The 13,392-nt window shown below is 35.6% G+C and overlaps 1 protein-coding gene across 3 annotated transcripts in view; it reads left to right on the forward strand.

Moving 5' to 3' along the window:
• Nucleotides 1–13,392, forward strand: part of LOC138702841 (fibrillin-2-like) — an 868,508-nt gene that overhangs the window by 839,820 nt on the left and 15,296 nt on the right. For all 3 annotated transcript variants that reach the window (XM_069830178.1, XM_069830179.1, XM_069830181.1), the window contains 3 exons: nt 3,660–3,780; nt 9,500–9,636; nt 11,693–11,832. In XM_069830178.1, the coding sequence (XP_069686279.1) occupies nt 3,660–3,780; nt 9,500–9,636; nt 11,693–11,832 (398 nt within the window). The remainder of the gene's footprint in view (nt 1–3,659; nt 3,781–9,499; nt 9,637–11,692; nt 11,833–13,392) is intronic.

The following is a 13,392-nucleotide window of genomic DNA, read 5'->3' on the forward strand; positions in this document are numbered from 1 at the left end:
TAAAATTACTCAGACATGCTACCTACTGTCCGTCCAAGTGGTTACGTCGCAGCGTCGTAGAAAGGGAGGAAATCACGTGACAGTTAATTACTTAACGAGGCCCTTTTATTTAAGTTATTTTAAACAGTTGTATAATATTACGTAGACGTCCAATTCCTAATAGAAATTAATGTTTTCAGAAAAGAGCTAAGACAGCCCAGCCACTAGCCTTTACATAGAGGCGAGCAGAAGCGGGTGGGGGAAATCGGAATGCGACGTAGGCAAACGCACGACAGTCCCTGTGCGAAAATATGATTCAATATTGAAAGCTCTTTCGTCACTGGAAAACGCGAACGTATTTCTGGAACGTACTAAACTCACTATATGCGGCCTTGGTTCTGTGTGGAGGACAGTTGGAAACTTCATTAGTAGAAGTGGTGGGAGTGAAGTACATTCAAAAACTCAGCTGCAATAAAAATTGAAGTAAAAATAAAGCCCTGTATATTTGTACAGTATTTTGCTGCACAAAATTTTCATGGCATTAACAATGGCGAACAGTTTTAGAACTAGAGTGTTTAGTGATGAAACCATTTTTCATGTTCCCCGACATATTCATTTCACACGACGTGGGAAAATGGACTTATGAAAATCCACATGCTACATTGTTGACTATGCAATACCCCGACAGTTACTATAATGAGTGATATGTTCTTGTAAAAGATAAAGTGATTGGTCTTTTTTTCTTCGCGAAATCTACTGAAGCCTCATAGAATTATCTCGATAGTATGTTGAAGCTTTGGCAGTACTCAAATTTACAAAGCTAATGTAATATTTTAGCAATAACTTACGGTGCGTCTCCACTTTTCTAAATCAAGCATTTTCACAGAGATCGATCGAAAGGGGCATATATCAATTGGATGTATTATCTTCGTTCTAAAGTGCTAGAAGATCACTGTCCCTTCTTGTATTTACATAAGGAATATTAAATTCTTGGTTGAAAGAAAAAATACTCCCGTTGCTAAGTGACAATCTGATTTCTTTTGTTTATTAAAATAATGCAAAACCCAAGTGTTTTAACGTCATATTGTCTTCTGTGTTTTCCAATGGTAATTTTAATTGTATACGAACGATATTTCTGTCGACTGAAACGACAGTTTCTGGACAATTAATGACAAAACCAGTCTCACGTTCAAATTATATTTTCACGCCTTGTTTTTACGCCGACGTCTATGAGATGGCATTCGGTTTCTATTGTGTTAAAGCGAGTAGTCTTTTATAATAATAATAATAATAATAATAATAATAATAATAATAATAATAATAATAATAATAATAGTCTAATATATTTTTTTACTAATGACGGATACTTGACATTTCGTCATTCGTCATATGAACCCAGTTGTGTATACCAATTTACTGATAGAGTCGTTGCCAGGGTGCGCTATACGAGGCTAGTCCACGCTACATGCCACAGGGGAACCGGAGTTCCCGGAGAAAACCCCTGTCTTACCTAGAATACGGGCTTATCCAACACAAGTTATAAAACGGGAGGTCCACACCTGTGGAGCAACGGCCAGCGCGTCTGGCCGCGAAACCAGGTGGCCCGAGTTCGAATCCCGGTCGGACAAGTTACCTGGTTGAGGTTTTTTCCCGGGGTTTTCCCTCAACCCAATAAGAGAAAATGCTGGGTAACTTTCGGTGCTGGACCCTGGACTCATTTCACCGGCATTATCGCTTCCATTTCATTCAGACGCTAAATAACCTGATATGTTGATACAGCGTCGTAAAATAACCCAATAAAATTAAAAAAATAAATAAAGTAAAGCCGGTGATTGAACCTAGGTCCACAGACTTATAAGTCCAGCGCCCTAGCCACTATATCACCGTAACAGCATAATAATAATAATAATAATAATAATAATAATAATAATAATAATAATCGTAATCATTATCAATCATAAATTAAGCCACAAAGAGATCTGTATCCTGCTCACACAGTAGTTTCTGAAATGTTTTTATTTTCTTCTGTAACTTTGTTTACATTGATTATTTTTCAAGGGATTCTGTTTCCTTCACTCTTAAAATATATTCCATACATTTATTTTCAGAATTTTCGAGGTTATCAATAACTTTACTGTTTTTACTTTCAACTTCCTAAAATTTTCTCATTTTTCCTCTAATCAAAAGTGAGTATTCTGTTGTTTTACTATAATTTGGAAGCTGATAGTCTTCAGGGACACTATAACTGAGTTTTTACAAAAAAAAAAAAGAAAGGTCAATTTTTTTTTTTTTTTTTTTTTTTTTTTTTTTTTTTTTTTTTTTTTTTTTGTACAAAAATGTTCCTTGGAACTTAGGAAGTGGATATTAAGAGGTTTTTTTTACTCTACGTCTTCTTCGAGATCCAGGAGCAATATTTATACTATATGGGCTTGCTCCGTACTTCACTATTGCATCCCCTTTCACAAATTTGCCGTTATCTCGAAACTGCATTTTTAGATGTTCAAATTTTGATATCTGAGCTCTGACGTTGAGAAATGTGAAGTATCTCGGAAATTAAGAGCTTAAAAATTATTATGTAAATCAAAAATGTCCACACCTGTGGAGTAACGGTCAGCGCGTCTGGCCGCGAAACCAGGTGGACCGAGTTCGATTCCCGGTCGAGGCAAGTTACCTGGTTGAGGTTTTATCCGGGGTTTTCCCTCAACCCAATACGAGCAAATGCTGGGTAACTTTCGGTGCTGGACCCCGGACTCATTTCACCGGCATTATCACCTTCATCTCATTCAGACGCTAAATAACCTGAGATGTTGATAAACCGTCGTAAAACAACCTACAAAAAAAATATAAAATATAAAAAGTATGATATTTTAAAATTCACTGTGCCTAAACTAACCTAAGTAGCATGAATTTGTCAACGTCAAAATCAGGGTCAATATAAAAAAAAATATAAAATGTGAACTTGCTATCTTTAAATGTAATGCGACTGGAACATTTTGATTATATTACTAATATTACTAATTTGCATAACTTTAAAATAAAATTAACTTCGAAACTATGGCCCGTCCCAGAAATCTGTGGGGTAGAAAGACGAAAAAAGACCTCTGTGCAAGTGGTACGTGGGAGGGCTAGAGCCAATAACTGCTCTGGGGAGAGGTATTGCTTGAACGAAGCGAGCAATCGCTTACAGAAGGGGATAATTTCTATCTGAACTCTATTCTACCTTCTATCACGAGCATCTTCCCTTAGCGGACTCGAGCGGATGCTGCCCGCAATACACTCCGGCACAGATAGACTCCGCCCCCATATACGCGAAGTTACTCCACAGATTCCTGGGACGGACCATAGTACTTCGAATAAGCTGAAGATTTACACATCCCTTATTCTTAATGCATCTAACGGTTAAAAAAAATGGAAGAAATCGGATTAGAATTCTAAAAGTTTCAAAACTGAGTGCTAGTGTTCTTCAATATCAGCAGAAATCAGCATTCCAGGCTTGGCTGACTTGCAATCAAGCATTCCTCAGACATAGTAATATAATTCACCTGTCCCCCCCTCTATTAAGCGATTTATTTGATCCTAAACTTCAATATTCAGCTCTCATACATAAGAGAAAAGAGCTAGCCGGCAGGACGTTGCCTGTATGCAGATTCGAACCAAGAGTAATATGTTGCGTGTCTCAGCCTCAGATGTGCCCCGGCCGTTCATCCAGTGTCCGCGGGACGTGAAGGTGGACCTGCCGCCCCATCAGAGCTCCGTACACGTCAGGATACCGCAGCCCAAATCCAACATGGACTGGTGGAGGTAAGCCCAGAGTAGTTAGAGACTTAGAAACAAAATTTGGACCTCCTGAATTTTCCAAGTTCCAGTTATAACATACTGCGCATGCTCAGTGCATACTGTGTAATTAATTTATGTAGGTTTGGTTCAATCTGTCATTCAATATAGTATAATCGGCTAGGTGAACAACAAATGCTCACTGACATTACTTCTAAAGCCGATAATTCAAATTTGTTTACAGAAGCCAATTGGTTATCCAACAAAATTTGATTTATTCAGATTTTAATGTTTTTGAAATTGAACAAATATTATACAGGGTGTATCACGAGGTATTCCCCCGGTTTGTGGAGGTGATTCCTGGTGTTATTTGGAACAAAAAATGTAGATACAGTAATGTGGTGACATTCATAATTAAGGAGTTACGGCAATTTGAAAAAAGCAGAAAAAAACGTTTTTATTTGAGGATGTCACTGACAAAAATGGAAATCATTGTTAGAATACAAACAAGTGCTTCATTTTGTACCAGTCTCTTGCATGAAGAGTGGATTTAAAACAAATGTTCAAAATTTCCTCCCTGCATCTGAAGGCAAAGAATCGCATGGGTGTGAACCGCGCGTGTAGCATTTCGTAACATCACATGTTCGTTCCTTATTGTCGCTGCGGCATCGAGAATGCGTTGGATCAACTCTTCTCGTGTTTGCACCCTAATCTGGTACACGATGTCTTTCATCCACCCTCAGATGCAGTAATCTAGGGCAGGTGTCGTCAGAACAGAGCACCCTGGGGCTAGCATCTCTTACCCACGGAGAACACAGTGCACCATAGTGCACTCGTAGCTGCTAGCGGGTATGCTCTCTACCTCTTCCTGCTGCACGAAGGTGCATACGGGACGGCACCGCTTACCCTTGGCACATTTCAGCGAGTGCTGACGACCACTGATCTAGGGTGTTAAATCTGGCAGGCAAACGGTTGGCATGATCACATGGTTCTAAATGCTGCACTTTGTGCACATGAAAAGGATATAGCCCGTTCTCATGAATAATTCTCCATACCTTGGAATGTGAAACGTTAAATCCTCCCCCCACATATCGTTAGTCCTGCACAAACATGTCAAGCGCTACATACACCATGGCGCGTTTCGAAAATCTGTTGTAACTCCTTAATTATGAATGTCATTCCAATACTGTATTTACATTTTTTGTTCCAAATAACACCAGGAATTACCTCCATAAACCGGGGGAAAACATCGTGATACACCCTGTATAAATATAGGCCCTACTTACTTACTTATGGTTTTTAAGGAACCCGGAGGTTCATTGCTGCCCTCACATAAGCCCTACATCGGTCCCTATCCTGAGCAAGATTAATCCAGTCTCTACCATCATATCCCACCTCCCTCAAATACATTTTAATATTATCCCATCTACGTCTCGACCTCCCGAAAGGTCTTTTTCCTTCCGGCCTTCCAACTAACACTCTATATGCATTTCTGGATTCCCCATACGTGCTACATGTCCTGCCCATCTCAATTGCTCAGACGGGTGTGAGGTTTGTTTATTCTATGACTATTACAATAATTTTGTATTGTAGTACGTAGCAATAAAATACAATACAATACGTGCTTCATTATTTTATATTTATAGGCTAGCATAGCTTTTCTTTTAAATGTTTTCAAAGAATTCCATTGTATATCTAAAATAATAATAATAATAATAATAATAATAATAATAATAATAATGATAATAATAATAATAATAATAATAGTATTTCGATTACAACTTCAGGAATCACAAATGTCATTTATAAGTCTGTTTAAAAGGATCCAAGATGGCTATCCGTCGCCGCAAATAACAAAAAATATCACAAATCTTCTTTGAAGAAAATATACAGACTGAAATAACCGAAAACTTTATCTCATATTTTTTACGACTGGTTACTATTTATATGCTTCAAAAATCGATTCCAATATTTTTGCAGAAATACATGTGTTCAGCACCCATGATATCAAAAAGTGGCTTTTACATGCCATCTATTTTTCTGTCTGTGTAAAGTAAATTTTTCTCAAATATTATACAATAGTTACGAATAAGTTAAAAAGAGAATGTTATTATTACTAAGAATTATTATTATTATTATTATTATTATTATTATTATTATTATTATTATTATTATTATTATTATTATTATTATATTACTGGTTGTTCTTTATGGTTGTGAAACTTGGACTCTCACTTTGAGAGAGGAATATAGGTCAAGGGTGTTTGAGAATAAGGTTCTTAGGAAAATATTTGGTGCTAAGAGGGATGAAGTTACAGGAGAATGGAGAAAGTTACACAACACAGAACTGCACGCATTGTATTCTTCACCTGACATAATTAGGAACATTAAATCTAGACGTTTGATATGGGTAGGGCATGTAGCACGTTTGGGCGAATCCAGAAATGCATATAGAGTGTTAGTTGGGAGGCCGGAGGGAAAAAGGCTTTTGGGGAGGCCGAGACGTAGATGGGAAGACAATATTAAAATGGATTTGAGGGAGGTGGGATATGATGGTAGAGACTGGATTAATCTTGCTCAGGATAGGGACCGATGGCGGGCTTATGTGAGGGCGGCAATGAACCTCCGGGTTCCTTAAAAGCCAGTAAGTAATTATTATTATTATTATTATTATTATTATTATTATTATTATTATTATTATTATTATTATTATTATTATTATTTCAAATTTACAAGCCATCAAAATCAAATACATTTTTTTTTCGCGATTTATTTTTGTATTGACTATTAAAATGATTTCACCCAAGAAAGCGTTATTATAAGAAAGCATGTGTCATATTTGTGATAGGTAACGATTCTTTGTTGTTAATGTTGAAATATTTTATTAAGTTCATGGCTAACTTTGCATTTAGTTATATTTACAATATTAAACCCAAATTAAAAACTGACGATCGGTGTCAGAAATCTGGGCAAATTTCTAACGCGTTCCCATGACTACCAAAGCACCTACTAAACTAGCATAGCTGCCATGAATGCAGCCTGCTATACTTAGCTCCAGAGGTCAACGCTCTTCGAATCTTCACCTCGTAGCGAATTCTTGGACAAGTTTTTGCCGAGTCTAATGCCTTCAAACGAATATTCTTTATAGCTTCCATCTCCATTCTTTACCTTCACAATATTCCCTTTGCAGTACTTAATCACTGCGCGAGGGACATTCCGAAAATAATCAGATGAACGCTGTCACGACAGTGCTTATAGTTAGAGATTTTTTAAAATATTGCTTCTCTGACAATGTATGATTTTGAGAAGACTTTCATATTTTAACAAGAACTCTGGAATTATAGCTATCATATTTTGACGCAGAATTACTTCTTTGAATTCGGCAAGCTAGGTTGCCATCCACTCAGTAACGATGTCCAAAAAAGTGTTACAATACATCGCTTGTAACTTTTGAAGAAATGAACATAACGAAACGATAAGTATAGTCTACCATCGTGTAGAGAAAGGAGTCCCGAAACCGCAAACATTAACAATAAACAGTCGGCCGAAGAGACAGGTGGTTATAACTCCGAGAGATCTGGACCAATTCGGACGTTCGAGGTGTTGATTTATCGGGCGCGAAGAGATCGATTAAATAGTCGACCTATTTGGCGAGTTGGTATAGCGCTGGGCTTCTATGCCCAAGCTTGCGGGTTCGATCCCGGGCCAGGGCGATGGCATTTAAGTGTGCTTAAATGCGACAGGCTCTTGTCAGTAGATTTACTGGCATGTGAAAGAACTCCTGCGGGACAAAATTCCGGCACATCCGGCGACGCTGATATAACCTCTGCAGTTGCGAGCGCCGTTAAATAAAACATAACATTTTAAAACATAACATTCGATTATATAAAAACGAAAAAATGATGCGGGGTAAACTGAACCCAACTTTAAAAAAAAGTAGTCATGAAAATTCGTGATCTTTCAAAATGGCTCGAAATTTAAATGTTGAGTGACTGCAATAGTGGAAACGAGCATAACAAAAGAAAAGAGCATCCTAAGACGAATCAAACAAGCCCAAGATCACTGCTGAGGAGTTCAAGAGACGGCAGACAGAGCGGCGTCGGATGCGAGTTCCCTGGACTCTGTAGCTGTAGAACGGCGAGACGTATCACAAACTCTAGAATTGGTGATGAGATGGTAGACGAGATGAGGCCGAGGATTCGTTAGTAATAACCTGATATTCACCTTACAATAGAGGAAAGCCTCGAGGAAAAGCCAGGTAATCAGCCCAAGCTGGAATCTAACCCATGCCCGAGGTTTTCCCCAACCATAAGACGAATGTCAGGTAATCTATGACGAATCGTCTGCCTCATCTCGCCAAATACCACCTCGCTATCACCAATTCTATCAACGCTAAATAATCTAGTATCCAATAGCCAATACAGCGTCGTTAAATAACCAAATTTAAAAAGAATTCACGTATCATGTTATATAACATTTCATTTGCTTCATATTCTCATACTCTGAGGTTCCATGCTAGTCAGATCTTTTATAAAAGATAAGATGCACTTACATTTTACAAAATAGGGTCTACTGTATATTTTATAAAATAAAACCATTACACTGTCATATATACAGGGTGAGTCGTAAGTATGCCATTAATTTCAGGGGGTTATTCTTCGAGATATTTGAAACAAAAACCTTTAATACAATTTTGTTCGTTTTTCTTTCCTTTCTGAGATAAAATATAATGTAACATTTTAAAATTCCTTTTCAGAACGAAAAGTTACATTTGTTCGAATCAAATTCTGCACATTTAAGGAACAAAACTAAAATTCTTTCAATCATATATTATCATAATACACTGCTCTCTTAAATTGACTGAGCATATTGGAAGTTAAATCAATTGCTTTCTCAAAACACGCTGTGAAATGTTTAATGTTAAATAATTTTTATCTAATAAAGGAAGCAAAAACTAGAAAAATTGTATTAAGCTTTTTTGTTTAAAATATCTCAAAGAATAACCCCCTGAAATTAATGACATTACTTATCGTTCACCCTGTATATATTAACCCATTCAGTCCGGAATTTATATTAAAAAGAAATGAAAAAAAAAACTGGTCACATAATCATTCTGGGGATCCAAAAATCCCAAATCAAATCTTCAAAGCAAATCAAAATTTGGGGCCCCACAATTTTGAATTTTATTTTTAATCCAAGTATAGAAATGTTTAAAAAATAATACTCCGCATTTCTATCACATTGAATTTTTCAAAATATTTAAAAATATCCAAGACATTCCAAAAAAGAAAAAAATGTACAATATAATGTACATAAGGTCTGAAGGGATTAAAGATCTTTGGCATATAGGCCTACTCGTATCGTTGATAGTGTAATACCAGCCAAAGCGAAGTACAACCGGATGACAAGTATCGTAGATTTATGGCAAGTAAAGAACTCAGTCTTTGGTTGAGAACACTCCATTTATCGTCCAATTTCTGCTTCGCATATTTACGCCTGCAGTATTATGTGATTGTAAACATCTATGTTGCTTGAAACAAAAATACAGAAAATCAGATCCGAACACTGACGCAAAGGTTCTGAAGACTTCTACAAATGTTGGTTACAGAAAGTTAATAAAGTGACGTAAATCGAGCTCCACTCTTCGCCCCAATTCTAATTAAATCTAAATCATCATGAAATCAGTATCCACGTGGAATGCAATGAGATGTGGTTGGTTACAACACACTTACCGTTGCGTGTGCAGGTACGTGGATTCCATTCCGGCGTGGGGCAAGCAGTTGGAGGCGGATCTGGGAGCCGGGAAGACGGAAGTGACGTTCTGGGCCCGCAGTCCCCTGGGCAACAGTTCGGCGTCTTGCACTGTCATCATATACGTAAGAGGTGAGGAGAAAATAAACACGAGTGCTGCTAAATGCAATTTGTTTGCAAGCTATAGATTTGCATTGATATTTAATATAGCACTATGAGTATGGGAAGCATTTCCTTCTTCCGTGTTATTTATCTAGTTATTTATTTATTTATTTATCAACACCACCTCATTCTAGTGCCGAGGTCATGGAAAGCATGGGGCTCTACCTCCATGCCCCCCAAGTGCCTTCATGGCATGTTACGGGGTTACCTTTACCTTTACCTTTACCTTTTATCAACAAACGTATATATTTATTTACTTATTTATCCATTTATTTATTTACTTATGTACTAATTTATTTACATATTTACTTATACAGTATATATTTACGGTCTATTTATTATATATATTTATTTATTTAATTATTTACGTACTTATTTATTTACTTCATTAGTGATTTATTTATTTACTTACTATTGCGTATTTATTTAATTTCTACTTTATTTGTTTGCTTCTTTGTTTGTTGGTTCGTTAGTTCGTTCATTCATCGGTTCGTTTATTTATTTGTTTATTTATTTATTCATTCATACATTCATTCTTTTATTCATTTATTTATTTATTTACTTATTTATTTATTCGTTTAATTATTTATTCATTTATTTATTCTTTCGTTTGTTTGTTCGTTTATTTATTTGTTTGTTTGTTGGATTATTTATTTATTTATTTATTCATTTATTTGTTTATTTATTTGTTTATTTATATATTTATTCATTTGTTTATGTATTTGTTCGTTTATTCATTTATTTGTTTATTTATTTGTTCGTTTATTCATTTATTTGTTTGTTTATTTATTTATTCATTCATTCATTCATTCTTTTATTCATTTATTTATTTATTTACTTATTTATTTATTTATTTATTTATTTATTTATTTATTTATTTATTTACTTATTCGTTTAATTATTTATTCATTTATTTATTCTTTCGTTTGTTTGTTCGTTTATTTATTTGTTTGTTTGTTGGATTATTTATTTATTTATTTATTTGTTTATTTATTTGTTTATTCATTCATTTGTTTATTTATTTGTTCGTTTATTTATTTATTAATTTATTTATTTATTCATTAATTCGTTTCTCGTTTATTTATTTATTCATTTATTTGTTTGTTTATTTATTTATTCGTTCGTTTCTTTATTCGTTCGTTCGTTTATTTGTTTGTTCGTTCGCGTATTTATTTATACATTTACTTATATATTCACTCATTTATTTATTTATTTATTGATTCATTTATTTGTTTATTTATTTATTTATTTGTTCGTTTATTTATTTGTTTGTTTGTTTATTTATTTAATCATTTATTCATTCATTTGTTTATTTATTTATTTATTTATTTATTGGTTCGTTTATTTCTTTATTTATTCACTAATGTATTTATTTATTTATTTATTTACTTATTTTTGTGCCTTAAACTTTTAAATACAATCTAAGAAAGTGTGGATATTATCTTAATGCATTTGAAAAATTTAGATGATTTACTAGTGACTTTTTAAATTCATCGACCTCCACCAAAAAATAAAAACTGTTTCGAGGTTGCAGTTTCTTAATTTTAAAGCACTGATTCTAAAGACCTACAGTATATGCATTAGTAGACCTACTGAAATTATTCGTATTGCACTTTTAAAACACTAGGTTATCTTTTCTTAGGTTACTCATAAATTTAATGATGTACGTGCAATAAAGTAAGATGTAGGCACCTGAAAGAATCCTTAAATTCGAGCTTATATTAATTTTAATACAATATTCTTTCAGATATTGACACCATAAAACTCAACTGCAGACTCACCATATGTGTTCGAGAGCCATTACAACACACGACGCATATATTTCTTTGAAATATAAAAATTTGCCTTATTTTTGGTGATAAATTACTGAGTAATAATCGAATGAACAGAGAAAGACTTCTCTTGATATCGGCTCAACTCATGAGTACAAATGCTTGTGTGATATCTCATTCCCTGAATGTAACGTTTCTTTTAAGATAAACCCAATTCAGATTATATTGTTCCTGCACCTAATTTCTTATTACAGACAATGAAAGTCCGCGTGTGAGAGACTGCCCTCAGTCCTTCGAGGTCCAGCTACTGCCGGGCGAGGTGTCCCGGATTGTGTCCTGGGCAGAACCTATCTTCACTGACAATGTTGGAGTGGACAGGGTGTACAAGTCCAAGGTGAACATCCCACAGCAGTGAATATGCTACAAGAAATATCTTTCCTCGTTTTTTACTGTGTAATTTTATTAAAATATCAGAACTGAGAATCTGTTATATTTTTTTGTCTTATATTGTATCCATTGGTTAATGATATACAGTAGTGTGCAAATTAATCTGAACACGACATATTTTTACATTTTCTGTCATTGTTGGCCTCACAGCTGCTCATACCGCTTTAATTGACATCTACAGTACGTGTAATTCCATTGTTGAAGGTCTGTCGTTATTATTTTTTTTTATAATATGTGACATTTTGCCTGTCGTTTTGTGTACTTATAAGCATTTCAGTTGTGTTGAAGACTTAATACTGCAATCCTGTGTACATTCTGTCGTCTTCACAAATGGATACAACTTCACGAAAACGGTCTAAAATTATAACATTAGCAGAGCATTCTTCTATGACACAGAGGCAAATTGCTGCAGGATGTCACATCGGTTTGGCTACTGTTAATTCGATCATAAAACGATACAGGGAGACTGGATCCATCACACCCCAGAAAAAAGGAAGCTGTGGCCGGAAAAGGAAGACTTCACCTGCAGGTGATCGTTTAATTGTCAGGAAAAGTAAATTAAATCCTAGACTAACTGCTGTCGACTTAACCCGCGAGTTAATGGCTACCACTGGGGCGAATATTCACGTCACAACAGTGCGGCGTAGGCTTTTGGAAGCTGGACGAAGGGCTCGTAAGCCTATTAAGAAGCAACTGCTAACCCCTGTTATGTGCAAAAAACGCTTAATGTGGGCAAAATTACATCAACACTGGACAGTGAATGACTGGAAGAATGTACTTTTTTCCGATGAGTCTCATTTCGAGGTCCACGGCCACCGTGTTTCTTACGTACGGAAAGGATCAGAAAAAAGTAACAGCAGCTCATCTCCAACAAGCACCCAAATACCCCCCTAAAGTAATGTTTTGGGGTTGTTTTACACATGAAGGGCCTGGAGCATTAATACCTATCAAGGGAATGATGAATTCCGACAAATATATTCACTTATTGGAAACCAGAATCGTACCCCAGCTGCAAAAATCATTTCCGGATGGCAGAGGTGTGTTTCCGGATGGCAGAGGTGTGTTCCAACAAGACCATGCCATACGTCTCGAAAAACTACAGAATTCTTCAACAAGAAGAATATTCAGGTACTCCCCTGGCCAGGCAACTCACCCGACATCAACCCCATTGATAACTTGTGGTCAATTTGCAAAAGAAGAATGCAAAAAATGGATTGTTCTACAAAGGAGAAGATGATTTCTGCCCTCATTGGTGTATGGTTTCGCGATGAAGAAATGAAGAATATTTGTGGGAAATTAGTGGAATCCATGCCAAATCGTCTCAGAGCTGTTATTAGGAACAAGGGAGGCCACATAGATTACTGAGGTATGTCTTAGATCCTTTTTTTTTTTATCCCGTTTGAGTTTTTTTGCATAAGTAATTACGTTGTTCGGATTAATTTGCACGCTACTGTAGCTATCCGCAGAATGGTCCACTTAACGTTTAGACCTCCCACATTTTCTAATA

This window comes from Periplaneta americana, chromosome 7 (assembly GCF_040183065.1).
Source record: "Periplaneta americana isolate PAMFEO1 chromosome 7, P.americana_PAMFEO1_priV1, whole genome shotgun sequence".
Lineage (NCBI taxonomy): Eukaryota > Metazoa > Arthropoda > Insecta > Blattodea > Blattidae > Periplaneta > Periplaneta americana.